The sequence below is a fragment of the Nematolebias whitei genome, chromosome 18 (genome assembly GCF_014905685.2).
Source record: "Nematolebias whitei isolate Nwh7 chromosome 18, NemWhi1, whole genome shotgun sequence".
In the NCBI taxonomy this organism is placed as follows: domain Eukaryota; kingdom Metazoa; phylum Chordata; class Actinopteri; order Cyprinodontiformes; family Rivulidae; genus Nematolebias; species Nematolebias whitei.
In genome coordinates this window covers 17,502,001-17,518,156 of record NC_056515.1, presented here as the reverse complement: position 1 = coordinate 17,518,156, position 16,156 = coordinate 17,502,001, and the positions used below count along the sequence as shown (strand labels likewise).

The 16,156-nt window shown below is 39.5% G+C and overlaps 1 protein-coding gene across 1 annotated transcript in view; it reads left to right on the top strand.

Moving 5' to 3' along the window:
- The window catches only part of slc12a2 (solute carrier family 12 member 2), a gene marked incomplete in the record, with an annotated part of 71,385 nt that overhangs the window by 34,330 nt on the left and 20,899 nt on the right, over positions 1-16,156 (top strand). The window contains 14 exon segments of the mRNA XM_037692719.1: positions 3,366-3,505; positions 3,639-3,749; positions 3,835-3,943; positions 4,055-4,179; positions 4,327-4,411; positions 4,504-4,664; positions 6,350-6,457; positions 6,613-6,736; positions 7,057-7,158; positions 8,739-8,894; positions 10,044-10,143; positions 10,747-10,858; positions 14,421-14,561; positions 15,575-15,681. Of these exon segments, the coding sequence (XP_037548647.1) occupies positions 3,366-3,505; positions 3,639-3,749; positions 3,835-3,943; positions 4,055-4,179; positions 4,327-4,411; positions 4,504-4,664; positions 6,350-6,457; positions 6,613-6,736; positions 7,057-7,158; positions 8,739-8,894; positions 10,044-10,143; positions 10,747-10,858; positions 14,421-14,561; positions 15,575-15,681 (1,681 nt within the window).

Sequence of the window (16,156 nt, the reverse complement as noted above, 5' to 3'; positions counted from 1 at the left end):
ATAACAAACAAATATAGAGAACAAAGCATGATTTAAGTTCACTAATGTCAGCGATACAAAGTCTTAGCTGGTAAATGTCGAAGCTTTTATGTTTGTGTTTGTCTAAGGCTACGTTCTCACTTTAGGCAATTGTGACCCAAATCTGTTTATTCATTTACCAAATATTTGAACGTGACAAATCTAATTTTTCACAAATCCGACCAGGTCTCTTTAATAAATGGCACTAAATCAGATATGCATCTGATGTTTTTCAAAGCAACCTCGGTCTGAATGATCATATCACATTTCGTCAGACTTTCACGTCTTTAAAGTACAGATTTGCAGATCAATCAAAACATTGAGGATATCAGTACTAGCATCTCACAATTTAAAGATTGGAACTCTGCGCGTCTTCAAAACAAAAGTCCAGTTGCTTCGTTTTTGTTCCTTTAGTTTGCCACATGCTGGTTGATTGAGAATCGACACCAACAATTCATTCATTCATTCAACCTTTATTTATACAGGTTAGTTCCCATTGAGCCTCAAGGACTCGTTTACAAGAGAGACCTGTTTCAGACGCACAAAAGTAAATAAGGAAAAGAGAAACACGAGGGGAGGGGAAGTAAAAACAATGGTATCTCCCCCTATGTCCTGACCAGGGCACAGTGTGGACGTTGCAAAAAAAAAAAAAGACCTCACAACATAAAACGCAGCATACTAATGACATCATAATTCATTTATGCATGAGGAGGTTGACAAAGGCGGTGAGTTGTTCATGGACACTGCCAGAAAGTTCCATAGCTAATTGATACCTTCCAAGATGGCCGTGATTAGCTGAGTCGCAGCTTCACAGGCTCCCAGTGAACTCTATCTTTTTTTTGTTCCTGTTGTTTTTGTTTGAACCATTTTTTGTTTTGTTTGTTTGTTTTTGCGCCTACAATGCACATCCAAAGTACGGGTATGACTGCGACACACTTGTGGAGTTTTCTGTGTCGCTGTCGTGCCATCGTGGTTCAGTCCTTCCAGCCTCGGGCTCAGACCTGTCATGGCGGCTGTCTCTTTGATCCTCCATCTGCCTGCACTGACCGAACTCTACGGACCCGTTTGGTTCCGCGTGGAAACTTTTATGTTCTATGTCTGCCGGACCCGGTTCTGGAGGGCAGCTGCTGCAAATATTGTTACCATCAAGCTGCTGATAGGACCTGCTAACTAGACCTGCTAATGCTGCTAACAAGATCCTCCGTCTGCCTGATCGGACCAAACTCTGCGGACCCGCTTGGTTCCGCTGGGGAACCTTGGATGTTCTCTGTCTGCTGGACCCAGTTCTGGAGGGCAGTCTGGGAGGCAGCTGCTGCGGTCCTTATCATCATTATTCTGCTGAAGGGACCTGCTAACAAGACCTGCTAACGCTGCTAACAGCACCAAGCCGCTTACTGAACCACGCCGCTAACAGTACCATGGTGCTAACTGGACCATGTTGCTAAGATAACCTCACTGTTATCAGAATCACTCTGCCAATAGGACCATTCTGCTGTAGATTTATTTCTTTTTCACTTTTGGCACCTTGTTTCTGTATTTTTGTTGCACGTTTTGAATAAATCCCGGTTTATGTTAGTTTAGTTAGTGCTCTCATTAAGCGTGTAAATTATAGCTGAACAGAACCTATGAAAACCGTGCTGCTGCTGTTCACTGTATTGTTTTGCACTATTAGTCTTTAGCATATATCTTAGATCTTTTAGCGTACTGTATGCCGTTTATTTAGCGCATATGTGTCAAACTAAAGGCCCAGGGGCCAAATGTGGCCCTCGTTAACATCTTATCTGGCCCCCAAGATGTTATTTTAAATGTAAAATACTTCTATCACTTTAATTTTTGTCAGTAATCTTTGATTATGATGTCAAAGTGCAACTGAGAACGTCAAATGAAACCAATCAAACTCTTGAGGAACCTGCAACCAAGAAAAGATGTTGGCTTATCTGATTTGAGTTAATGTAGATTCTGAAAACAGCCCTTAGTTTGAAAAAGGTTTTAATTTTGGCCCCCTTTTGTAAGTGGGTTTGATGTACCTGGTTTAGCCTATATCTTAGTTTATATCTCAGATCCTCATTTACTGTTTCTTTTTACACTTTATACTTTTGCTATTGTTTGATGTAACTGGGACCCTGTGTACACTTTTGTTCCGCTACATATACCACATGTGATGAGAATGACAAATAAAGAAACTCTGACTCTCTCTCTGACTCTGACACTAATGTTTTTGTGGGCTTGTATCGATACTTGCATGATGGGATCGATACTTGAGCTGGTTTCAATTTTAGTGCAACGTTTCCATTCCAGAAGTGCAGTAGATCAAATGTAAACAGAGGTCCAAACAAGCATGGCAGATAATAATTTAGTTGGTTCTAATTGCACAACCACTTTAGAATGATACACAGATGCTAATGTGTAGCATCTGTATTTACTTCTGTAGACGTAGCATGCTGCATTTGATGTCTTATTTTATGCATGTGGGTCACTTCAGGGCCATAGATGGTTCATACTGGAGTTTGATGGAGGTCGCAGTGAAATTGTAATGTGTATGACACAAAAATCTGAGTATCTGAGCAAAAAATTGGACTTTAGCATTAGGACCTGCAGTTTGTACCTAGTCTAAATAAAACATAAATCTGACTTCAGGTTCCAGACATTAACGCTTAAATTATTTGCTCAAAGAAATTAAAATGATTTAATTCAGTTTGGCTACATAATTAAAAAGAAAAGTGCTCAGGGCACCAGGCAGACCAGTTCGATTCTTATCCAGTTACATGCAGTCCAATAAATCTAGTTCAATACATTTAATCCAATTAATTCCTGCACTTGGGATTTCATTTATGGACTAACACAAGATAACACAAAAAACAATCCAATGAATCATTTTTTTTAAGGAACTTAATTTTTACACTTTTGTTAAACTGATGTAATGGAAAGTGTGAAGGCAGACCGTTTGGAAACAGCACGTCCAGCTATACAGTGGGTTTTATAGTCCTAGAACTGAAATGGCTCCAATGGTCATTGGTCAGCTGTGCTATTTCTCAGCTGTTCAAGCAATAATGGTTTTCTGAAACATTGTATCATCATATTCAAAAGAAACTTGATGCTTTATTTGACCCCTAAACAAGTGAGATTAAGTGAGATGAGTCAGACTCCAACTGTGGCCATAACATTGAAGAAACGTCTCATTGTCTTGGGTAATATTTGGACCAGCTGACATTTCAAACTGTAAATAAGTTATAAAAACAAATCATTAAAAGTAACGTTGCTGTATTTAGAGCTCAAATATTGACGTTCCAATACACTAACCCAACCCATACCAGTAAAATTTTTTCTATCTAAATGTCTTCTTCCAGGAGGAGCGTATTACTTGATTTCGAGGAGTTTGGGACCAGAGTTTGGAGGTTCTATTGGTCTGATCTTTGCCTTTGCCAATGCAGTGGCTGTAGCCATGTATGTGGTGGGATTCGCCGAGACCGTGGTGGAACTTCTAAGTGTAAATCCTTTTCTGTAAAAACTTTTTTCACTACAAATCAGCTGACATGACTACTACCATTGATCAGATCACTCTGCACCTGACGCTGACTGATCATTGAAATTCCGTCTAACAACTCTGATTTGTCTGACAGGGCGTAGGTGCAGTCATGACTGATGAAATCAACGATATCCGAATCATCGGCACCATCACAATAATTCTTCTCCTGGGCATTTCTGTGGCAGGAATGGAATGGGAGGCCAAGGTATAAACGGTGCCCAGTTTGATAGACTGACAGTTGATTTCGTTCAGCAGTTCAGCGGATGAATATATTTATTTGCTTTTCTTAGGCCCAGATCTTCTTGCTTGTTGTTCTGGTCACAGCCATCATAAATTACTTCATTGGATCCTTTATTTCTGTGAAATCAAAGGAACCTTCAGGCTTCTTTGGCTATAATGGTATGATCACACACTGGGACTAAAATGAGCTTAGCGTTCCCTTTTGATATTCCTCTCATTTTACTTTTACCAGTGAAGTTGAGTTGCTATTTGCTGTTATTTTCCTCTCAGGTAAGATAATGTGGGAGAACATGGGACCGGACTTTCGAGACGAGACGTTCTTCTCTGTATTTGCCATCTTTTTTCCTGCAGCCACCGGTATTCTGGCTGGTGCCAACATTTCAGGAGACCTTTCTGTAAGTCAGCTGCATCATCTCTTTTTGAAGGTGTCCTACATTTACTGCTGCATCATGACTGGATCTTTGATCTGATCTTTAAATCAGACTTGTGCTTTTATATACGGTATATCGTTGTCTTACGTTTTTGTGATGTTTCTGTTGTAGGACCCACAAATGGCTATTCCCAAAGGAACGCTTCTGGCTATTTTGATCACAGGAATCGTCTACCTGGGCGTTGCTATTTCAACAGGTGCACTAGTACCTTCTGTTTGTCTGTATGTCTGAGTGTATTTTATTTATTTCAGGAGAATAATTGTGTGTGTGATACTCTTCTGACTGTAGGATCCTGTATTGTGAGAGATGCCAGTGGAAATGTCAATGACACAGTCAGTTCTCATTTCATGACAAACTGCTCTGATGTTGCCTGCCATTTGGGCTTTGACTTTTCTACCTGCAAGAACAGCGCAAAAGGCTGCCGCCATGGACTTCACAATGACTACCAGGTTTGGAACAACCCTAATAAACAACGAACATTAGAAGCATTTATTCGAAAGATTCAGAATCGGTAGTTGTTAAATACAGATGCTGGTCATAAAATTAGAATATCATGAAAAAGTTGATTTATTTCAGTAAATCCGTTCAAAAAGTGAAACTTGTATATTATATTAATTCATTACACATGGACTGATATATTTCAAATGTTTATTTCTTTTAATGTTGATGATTATAACTGACAACTAATTAATACCCCAAATTCAGGATCTCAGAAAATTTGATTACTTAAGACCAATAGAAATGTTGGCCAACTGAAAAGTATGAGTATGAGAAGTATGAGCATGTACAGCATCAATACTTAGTTGTTGCTCCTTTTGCCTGGATTACTGCAGCAATGCAGCGTGGCATGGAGTGGATCAGTCTGTGGCACTGCTCAGGTGTTATGAGCCCAGGTTGTTCTGATAGTGGCCTTCAGCTCTTCTGAATTGTTGGGTCTGGTGTATCACATCTTCCTCTTCACAATACTCCATACATTTTCTATGGGGTTAAGGTCAGGCAAGCTTGCTGGCCAATTAAGAACAGGGATATCATGGTCCTTAAACCAGGTACTGGTAGCTTTGGCACTGTCTGCAGATGCAAAGTCCTGTTGGAAAATGAAATCTGCATCTTCATAAAGTTGGTCAGCAGCAGGAAGCATGAAGTGATCTAAAACTTCCTGGTAGACGTCTGTGTTGACCTTGGACCTCAGAAAACACAGTGGACCAACACCAGCAGATGACATGTCTCCCCAAACCATCACTGACTGTAGAAACTTGACACTGGAACTCAAGCAACATGGATTCTGTGCCTCTCCTCTCTTCATCCAGACTCTGGGACCGTGATTTCCAAAGGAAATGCAAAATTTACTTTAATCAGAGAACATAACTTTGGACCACTCGGCAGCGGTCCCAGGCGAGACGCTTCTGACGCTGTCTCTTGTTCAAGAGTGTCTTGACACAAGGAATGTGACAGCTGAACTCCATGTCTTTCATTCTTCTCTACGTGGTGGTTCTTGAATCACTGACTCCAGCTGCAGTCCACTCTTTGTGAATCTCCCCCACATTTTGGAATGGGTTTTGTTTCACAATCCTCTCCAGGGTGCGGTTATCCCTACTGCTTGTACACTTTTTTCCTATTGCATCTTTTCCTTCCCTTCATCTCTCTATTAATGTGCTTGGACACAGAGCTCTATGAACAGCCAGCCTCTTGGCAATGACCTTTTGTGTCTTGCCCTCCTTGTGCATGGTGTCAATGGTCATCTTTTGACAATTGTCAAGTCAGCAGTCTTCCCCATGATTGTGTAGCCTACAGAACTAGACTGAGACCATTTAAAGGCCTTTGCAGGTGTTTTGAGTTAATTAGCTGATTAGCGTGTGCCACCGGGTGTCTTCAAAATTGAACCTTTTCACAATATTCAAATGTTCTGAGACATTGAATTTGGGGTTTTCAGTAGTTGTTGGTTATAATCATCAACATTAAAGAAATAAACATTTTAAATATATCAGTCTGTGTGTAATGAATGAATGTAATGTACAAGTTTCACTTTTTGAATGGAATTACTGAAATAAATCAACTTTTTCATGATATTCTAATTTTATGACCAGCACCTGTAAAAATATCAGACGGTTCAACTGGCATGTCTTTTCATGTTCAGGCGATGAGCTTGGTTTCAGGGTTTTCACCCATCATCTCAGCTGGAATCTTCTCTGCCACTCTGTCCTCCGCTCTGGCCTCTTTAGTCAGTGCTCCTAAAGTTTTCCAGGTAAGACCCAATCCAAGCATTGACAATTTAATGATTACACTAATGATGAGCTGTAGTGTCAGTTTTACATACTTTTAGTATATTGGTATGTTATTATGATTGTTTTTAATTTGCAGTAAACGACAAGAATGGTAAAAACATTTATTTTTCCACAGGCTTTATGTAAGGACAACATCTACCCCCACATAGGAATATTTGCCAAAGGCTACGGCAAGAACAACGAACCCATCCGAGGCTACATCCTGACCTTTGGTATCGCTCTGGTCTTCATCCTCATTGGTACGGCTGAATGAGTTGCTCAGCTGAAAACTTTTTTCTAAATGTTTTTGAAAGGGTTTGTAGTTGGTGAAACTTAAATACAAACATTTGATTGTCACATTTCAGACATCAAAAATGATTTTTGTGACATTAAAATGATTACAAGTTTATGTATTTTCATTTTATTCATTAGAAAAATTAGGAAAGTTAATTCTCAATGTGCCATTATATAAAGTGAGTAGCTCATTAATACTTTATACTGTTCTTAAGATGAAGTTTTGACTTGCTGGAAGGACCAGAGTGTCTGCCTGTTCTAAAATCAGTGTTTGTTTCTCTTGCAGCTGAGTTGAACACAATTGCACCCATAATCTCCAACTTTTTCCTGGCGTCTTACGCTTTGATCAATTTCTCAGTGTTCCACGCATCTTTGGCTAACTCTCCAGGTAAGCTCAAGATGAAGAACAAAGGAAGGAAGCAGTAAAAGATCCTGAGTTTGAACGTAGGACAGAAATAGAAGCTCTGTGAAAGTTACGAGACAGTCCTTGTCCCGCTTAAACCAAACAGCTTCTCAGCCAGCCGGAGTCACAAGTTATATAGTGTTTAACTGTGATTGTGATAAATGTTGAAAGGAATTTCTTAAGCTCCATAAAAAATATGAAGGCATGTGATGGTGTGTTACTGTATTTTTTCTCTGTTCAGAGCGTTTTGGGGCCTCAACCTTTCAGCCAGGGACATTTTATTTTTGACTGTGCTGTAATCTTGTTTCATGGTGTTAGACTTTCAAAACCAAATGTATTCTGGGAGTTTTAAGATGACCTGACTCATCGGTATCACTCTTCTGGTATTGATAAATTACTTTGTACAGAACCAATGTTGCTCTCAGATCCTAGTGTTTAAATTATCAATTGAAATGGGAACAGTCTTTCTAGACATGGATGCAATTATTAAGATTGATTGAAAGACAGTTGTTACATACATCTCAAAAACTGGACAAATATTATCCTCACATATGGACATGGTTTTGTGAGAAATATGTAAAATATTCTGACTGATTTGTCAAATTTCACTATTTAAAAAAATATGGTTGCTATTTTTATTTTTAAGATCCAAATGATGACTTAAGGAACACGGTTTAAGATGGAATTTTTGTTTGTTTGTTTCAAAAAGAACCACTTGGAGATTATCCTCGAGCGCTAGATTGATTTCTTAAAAATGAACTTGTGTTTCAAAGAAAATGTACCATACTTTTATGCTGATGAACAGATGAGTAATCTCCTTAATTGATCTTTTTATATTGAGTTCTATGCTTTTTCTCTTTCTTCGATACAAAATCTTAAGCAGATCTGCAGGTACAGATTTTTTGTCTGCTTCTAACAGCTCAAGCAGGTCCACTGGACCTAAATGGTACATGACTCATTTAGATGCACTCGAGTGTAATGAAGTAATGTCTTTGCTGCTCTGGAACTGTAAACTCAATTTGGTGTTCTAGTCTCTTCGTGGCCAATTTGTGCTTTCTCTCTGGGAAATGTAAAACCCCTACATGGGAATTAGAGGAACCATAGAGTCAGTGTACCGTTTACGTCCTGTGGTTTGTTTTAGACTCCGTCGATGTGTAACCACACACACACAGCCCTTAGATACATCACTAAGTTCCCACTAGTCTAGTTTTTGTGGTACGCTGTAAATTAAAATAATCTCAACTATCTGGTATAACCTTCTGGTCTGAAGTCTTAACAGGCTGCTAACTTCCATTGTTTAACCTAAGCATATGCTTAACTCCAATTTTAACATTATCATGCTGTTTAACTGCAACATTTACTGTTTAATATACCATGTTACTATTAAAAAATCTTATGTTTAGAGAACCACCTCTCTATCATTCTGACTTAACTTGACCCTTAAGAAAAAAAGTGCATTTCCCAGTTTAAACACCATGCTACCCATACAATATTGGTGTTTAATGTTTTTATTGTACTGTGCCTCTTGTTGCCATTCTGAGACTAATCGCTGTCTTTTTTTTCAGGCTGGCGTCCCAGTTTCAAATATTACAACATGTGGGTTTCCCTTGCTGGAGCCATCCTGTGCTGTGTGGTGATGTTTGTCATCAACTGGGCGGCTGCTCTCCTCACTAATGTCATTGTTATGGCTCTCTATATCTATGTGAGCCACAAGAAGCCAGGTGAGTTACCAAGCACACAGACATTTTCAGATGTGTTTTTAGCATGCTGTTGCAAAACACTTACATCAAAGTTGTAATGGTATACATATAAAACATACTATTCCTTGAAGAAAATGAATGGAAACCATTTATTGTGTACCTTATCCAGTATTTTACCATTACCTCCCTACCCAACTGCTCAAATGTCGGTGTTTGGTTGTATTTTTATGTTCACTATGTACATTGATGTACATGCAGACATGTTGCACATGTAGATATTTTCCCAAATGCTTGAAAATTGACTAAGAGCTTCCCAATAAAATTATAAGATTGCCTTAAGAGTTTATATCTGTAGACAAATAAGGAAATGATGGAGAAAATATGAAGGAAGACTCTTTGCTATAAATTTGTCATTGAGTTCATGGCTAATTGCCATCTAAGAGTATGCAGCATAAAGGGTGAAACTTAGTCATTACTGATGGTAGAGAGAAAAAAGTAATTACTCTTTAGGGATTTAACACATTGTTGAGTGTAACTAAATTATTTGTTTAATTATATTTGAAATATTAAAAAAAAAATTTTAATATTTCGTAGAAATTTATGGTCTACTTCCTGATAATAAAAATATTGAGGACCAAGCACAGAACCCTGTGGAACTCCACAGTTGGCATTTACAAGTGAATGGCTTTATTTAAGATTTTTTTAAGAATATGTGTGTGTTTTGAACAATAGGATCTAAATAAAATCACCTTAACATAAAAATATATATATTTTACAATAGTACAAATATTATGAATACCGGTATATGCTGATTTAAACAAAAAAGTTGCGAAAACAAAACATTGTTTTTCCATCTTTAGCTTTTTCTCTCTTCTGAACAGGCTCTGAAATGTTAGTCACTCAGTTTACCTGAGTAAAAACTAGCTTTTGAGTAAAGGAAAGGTTTAAAGAAGAAATGTATTATGTGTCTGTACCTTTGGAAAGGCTAAGCCCGCTTGTCCTCTAAACACACGTGTTTACACAGTTTGAGATGCAGCTACACACACACACGAGACATTTTCTCTGACTCTCTCTGTGTGGGTCATATGGCCTTTAGCTCAGCAGACTGATCTGTAAACACTTGCTAATTCCAGTGTTTTTTTTCTGCCTGCATGTGTCTTGGTCCTCCAGATGTGAACTGGGGCTCATCGACCCAGGCTCTGACCTACCAGCAAGCCCTGACCCACACTCTGCACCTCAGTGGAGTGGAGGACCACATCAAGAACTTCAGGTACCACATATGAGCATGTTGCTGTGAAACCTCAGGGAGTGTTTTTATTTAAAAAGGACAAGAAGAGACGAGAAGTGTAATACAGTAATCTTTGCTCACTAAATTTCTACACACAAGAAACCTTCTACTTGCCATTCTTGGTGGAATTACTTTTCCGGAAAAAAAAACATATGTGCAGTTTTTACAATGACATGTGTGGCTTTCTATTCATTCTCTGACAGATGCATGTGCACACTGGGGTCCAGTGTTGTTTTCAAGGAATAATTGGTAACCCTGTGCTGTTGGACCGTTCCCATGACAGCAAACCAAGTGGGGATTAAAAGGCATCAGATGGTGCTTTCAGAGTCACTTGTGTGTTCCCCTGAGCTCCTTCTTGTCTCCTCCCATCACTTCCACGAAATCCTTTTGCTTAAAATATTTGCTTTGATGTTCGCTACGCCACACCTGATTTGTGTGTAAGAAGAGGCCTCTGTGTAGGTCAGAAAAATGTCTATAGGTTTGATGGCAACAAAATCTGGAACTGCCATGACTGTAGGCGCAGTCCTTTAAATGCGTGAATAAATGTTGATGCTGATGTTTTAATCGTTTTTATTTTATTATTAGACCCCAGTGTTTGGTGATGACTGGCTACCCTAACTCCCGTCCTGCCCTTGTGGATCTGGTTCATACTTTCACCAAGAATGTAGGCCTGATGATCTGTGGTCATGTTCGCACGGTGAGCAGATTTTTGTCTTTCTTTTTTTTCCCTAACAAGTTGTCGAACAAAAATCTTCCAAACCAAATTAGATTGCATACATTAGTAGTGCGGGCAGCACGGTGGCGCAACTGGTAGAGCTGCTGCCTCTCAGCGAGCAGGTCCTTGGTTCAAACCCCGGTCCAGGGTCCTTTCTGGGTGGAGTTTGCATGTTCTCTCCGTGCATGCGTGGGTTTTCTCCGGGTACTCCGGTTTCCTCCCACAGACCAAAAACATGCATGTTAGGCTGATTGGTAACTCTAAATTGTCCCTAGGTGTGAGTGAGAGAGTGAATGGTTGTTTGTCTCGTTTGTCTCTATGTGGCCCTGTGATGGACTTGCGACCCGTCCAGGGTGTACCCCGCCCCTCGCACAGTGATTGCTGGACATGGGCACCAGCGACCCCCGTGACCCAAAATGGAATAAACGGGTAAAGATGATGGATGGATGGATGGATGGATGGATGGATGGATGGATGGACATTAGTAGTGCAGTTTCACCCACAAAGGCTGCTATTGGCAGTCAAGCAAACAGTGTCAGAATTACTCACAGTAAGGGGCTGACACAATAAGCTATTCAGTTTCATCTAGTCTAAATAAAAGGCCTATGGCAATAAACAATAAATCGATGATAAATGTAAATTATCAACCTCATTTTCATTTATCAGCTTTATCGTTTCATTGTGTTTCTTTCTATTGAAGACACTGGATGACAAAAGGCTCAACTTGGTGCTTTTCACTGACCCCTCCCTTTCTCTTTTTTCTGTAAAGTCCGTTTTAACCGTCCAAAATTGCGTTTTTGGATCGTTAAAAGCAGCTAAGCTACAAGCTAAGCTAACAGGCCGACCTCGGGGAAAAAAACCTCCGTCTTGTCGAAGCTCCAAAATTCACGGTTGAAACCCGTGCCTTTGTGTAAAAAGTTGTTTTCCTCTGCAAAAAGAAGCTGAGAACTTGTTTACTGATTTTTTTATTTAAAGCTTTGTGTGAAAAATGTTATGCTAAAGAGCTCAAACCACACAGAGTGTCTGCCATTTTGAGAACCGCAAAACAGGAAGAGAGACGGCCCATGTCACGTCAAGGTGCCTCCTTCCCATTTTTCTTAGATGCTCGCTCCCTCACTATCCATCCTTTGGTTCAAACAGTCTTATGCTTCCGGTGGTCGAGAAAAGGTACAACATGCAAAACAAATGAACAAACATTTCTTCTTAAATTTGACAATAATTACTACTTATTGTCAAATTTCAAACAGTATTATCATTTATCGCAATAATTTCTGACACAATTAATCGCCCAGCAAAATTTGTTATCGTGACAGGCCTGCTAAATAATAGACATTTTCTCAAACTGGACTTTTCATTCACACCACAATCTGACACTTTCAAATCAGTTATTGATCATTTACCAAGTGCTGACGGTGTCCATGTGGCATTGTGCCCAGTACAGATTGTTTTTTCTCCCCTGGTTCATAATAATTAGGAATCATACAGCCATAGGGAAAACAAAGTTCTGCCATTTTTCAATTTTAGGGTTTCATATACCAGAAAATAATAATAATTCAAAAAAGATTTTATCTTCAGGTTCTAAAAACATTCAATTCTTGCATCCATATGTTCAAAAACAACAGTGAAAGCCGTGTTTAAGCCTGTCCCATGATTCAGCAGCTTCTAGAACCATCTTTAGCAGTAATAAATGAAAATAAGACATTTTGTGTATAACCTTATCAGTCTCTCACATGGTTGTGGCAAAAATTTGGCCCACTTTTTTTTTTTTTTTTTACTACAACGTTGCATTGCTTCAGTTCACTGAGATTAGCTTGCATTCTTTTCTGCACAGCTCTCAAGGTCCCACTACAGCTTTTCAGTCGAGTTGTGGTCCAGAACTGGACTGGACCATTTCAAACCCTTAAATATTTTGTTTTTCAGCCGTTCTGTTGTAGATTAGCTGCTGTGTTTGGGATCACTGTCATTGTGACCCAATTGGTTTCAGCTTCTGCTGTCAGACAGATGACCTCACATCTGACTCTATAATACTTTGTTCTACAAATGAGTTCATGGTCGACTCAGTTACTTCAAAGTGCTCAAGTCCTACGGGTGAAAAACAGGCTCACATCATCAGCCCACCACTGTGCTAGACTGTTGGTGTTTGTGCTGTTGTTATTTTTTAATTTCTCCAAACATGACGCTCGGCAAATTCATAATTTTATTTTTTTTTTATGGTGGGGGGTGTGTAGGTTGTCTATAAAGTTACTGTAGAACTCTGCAGCAAGAACATTAGTGCACAATGGCTAGAAGTTGATGCGTTTGTACGCCCAGCGTAAAAAAAAAAAGCTTTTTACAAATCCCCTGCTGGGCATAAATGTTTTACAATCGAAAGGCCGTGTTGAGTGGATGAATGCAGGCTTTGTGCAGTCCTCTGGCAGCAGCTCTGTGGCTCTGTGGAACACGTTGTTCTCCACAAGTGGCCTCTGATCTGCTCTCCTGCCTGGTGCTGTTGCTTCCAATTGGACCGAAAAGGAGCTTAGATGGTGTAAACATTTCCAACTAATAACATTAGTTTCCTGACTGAAGGGCAGCACGTAGCCTCTCCTCAAAGACACAAAGTATCAGACAAAAACCTGACTTTTTGCCACTTTGCCATCGGTAAGTGTGGCTCCACTCGCCTCTCCTCTTCTAGCTTCTTCTTAGGTGTAGGTGTTTTGCCACTACAGTGTAGGCTGACCTATTTCCCTGCTCTGTGGGCGGGTCAATGCAAAGTGGGCGGGATCTTAACTGGTCTTTGTGTGTCCGAGCCACTCCTTCTATTGTTGTCGTTAATCAACCTATAATTGGACTTCAATTTCTTTAGCTTATCCCAACACTGTTTATAAAGTTGGGGTTTAGCTATGCCCCATCATCTCTATCTGTCTGTAATGCACTCTCATTGTTGTGGCGCTGTCTGTCGACATAATCTGAGAGGAAATGGAGGTCCAGACGTAGTTTCCAGTTTTGCTGGGCGGGTCCAGTGACGTATCTTGGTTGGCCAATCAACAGCTGCTTGCATCAAATCTGCACCTCGGAGCAGTCCGCTTGGAACCACAAATGAGGTGGTCTCATAAACTGGGATGAGTGGGAGTGGGTGCCAGCAGTGGGGAGGCCCTTAACTGGTTCCTTGTCGTGCGAAGACGAGGATAGTTGAAGTGGCAAAGCCCCAAAATCCATCCATCCATTATCTTCTGCTTATTCCGAAGTCGGGTCGCGGGGGCAGCAGCTTTTTATCCCCAAAATAAATTTATTTATTTAGATTATATTTCTAATAAATAATCCTATTAAGAAAATGAAAGTGGTTGGGACTGAGGTCAGAACTAGCTTCAAAGTGACAGCTGTGTGCACCCCTAATTGGGATCAGGAGGAGCAAACATAAGATCAGAATGAAAAGGCAACACGGTGATCAAGTTTTGTAGCTGGTCACTCCAGATCAGAGGCTCGCAGGTTCAAACAGGAGGTGTTGGCAGAAAGTCATTTGTCCAAGGCTGTGAAATTATATTTCTGTGTGTGTGATTCTCCACAGGGCTACAGAAAGCCAAACTTTAAAGACCTTGCTGCAGATCAGTCCCGGTACCAGCGCTGGCTGATGAAAAATGAAACCAAGGCCTTTTACACACCAGTGTTTGCTGAGGACCTGAGACAGGGCTCTCTGTACCTGCTCCAGGTAGGAAACCGGCTCCACAACTTCACTGTCAGCATGCAGTTTTATTATTCAAAACAACTCCAAACTCCCTGTGCTCTTTGAGTTGGTATGCTAATGGCACAGGTTTCCCAATAGCTCAGGCACAGGAAATGTTTTATTTTTGCCTGCCTGAACAGATCTTATTGCTTAAAGTAAAAACATTTGAACTTTTCCACAAAAGCCCTCCGATTGTTTTAATTCATGTTAGGATTTTCAAACTTCAGTGTCACTACTGAGACCTGTTGGTCTAAATCTTATTTTATTAACTTTGTCCAGGAGTTATCTTGGGTCAAGGATTCAAGGACCTTGAATCCTTGAACCTTGAATACAAGAGTTATCATTATGGAAAGTGTCAAAACCGCAGAGTTCATTGTGTTTACTCTGGATTTTATCTTTTAGATCTCCAGTATTTAAAAATACAAACGTGTCATCAATGCATTACATTTTTTTAGCTTAAAATTCAGCATTGCCTCATTAAAACCATATGACATTGTAGCAAGTTTTTATAATTTGCATTATTATGAGTGCTTTTTAAAGTCAGAATTGAATTTACAAGGGCTTAAAAAACATTTATAATAAGCTGAATGACTATGCTCCAGCAATAAAAGCATCATGTTTGGATTGTAACTGCTGCAATTTGTTTATAATATGAATTATTTTAAATATTGTATTATTAGTTTCTTGACTTAAAACCAGCCATAGATCTGTGGTTCCATATGTGCTGTTCTGCTCTAGAAACCTTTATCTTAATATGTGAAAGCTTGAAGTGATGACTTGCAAGTGAATTGGGCAAATAAACACAGGAGGCTGAATTCTCCGTTTATATTTTATTACTTCCTGCTCCTAAATGATTTGATGGTTTCTAGGAATTATCAAGCCTTAAATGAAAAAGACAATTTAGTTGTTTTAATAAATCAATTTAGCAGCTGCTTTTCTTCAAAGCTTCTTTCAAATTTGGACCATCAGTGGAAATTTGTTTTATTGTCCCTCTTGAGGCTGCTGGTCTGGGTCGCCTCCGGCCTAATACCCTGGTGCTGGGCTTCAAGAATGACTGGAGAGACGGTGACATGATGAACGTGGAGACCTACATTAATATGATTCAGTAAGTAGTAAACCAGACCTTTTAAACCTTTCATGACCTAAGGTTTAATTTAACACTTGTACAATCGGTCAATTAAAAGAAAACTGCTTCTATAATAATCTAGGTGCATGTACAAAATAGGATTGTACAAATTACACCTTTGTCTTTAAGAAAAACTGACTTTGATCTTGTGTTTCTTAGCATTTTAAAAACGAGTATTCTGAGTTAAGTTATTGAAATATTTTTGGGTCTTCACAGCCTTGCCCGGTTTATTGCATTTCTTTTAATTTGTTATAGAATGTTGTTTTCTTGATCCGTCATATCATGTGAGGCTATAAAGAGGCTGAAAATTTTGAGCTGGAAGTGTTGGGATTATGGCATTAAAGCTGAAGGTCTAAAAGGGTTCACAATGATGCAATCACTGTTAGTACTCTCAGTAAGGTATTCTGTCTGTGGAGCAGTTGTAGTAGTAGTAGTAGTAACCAGTACAAAGTTC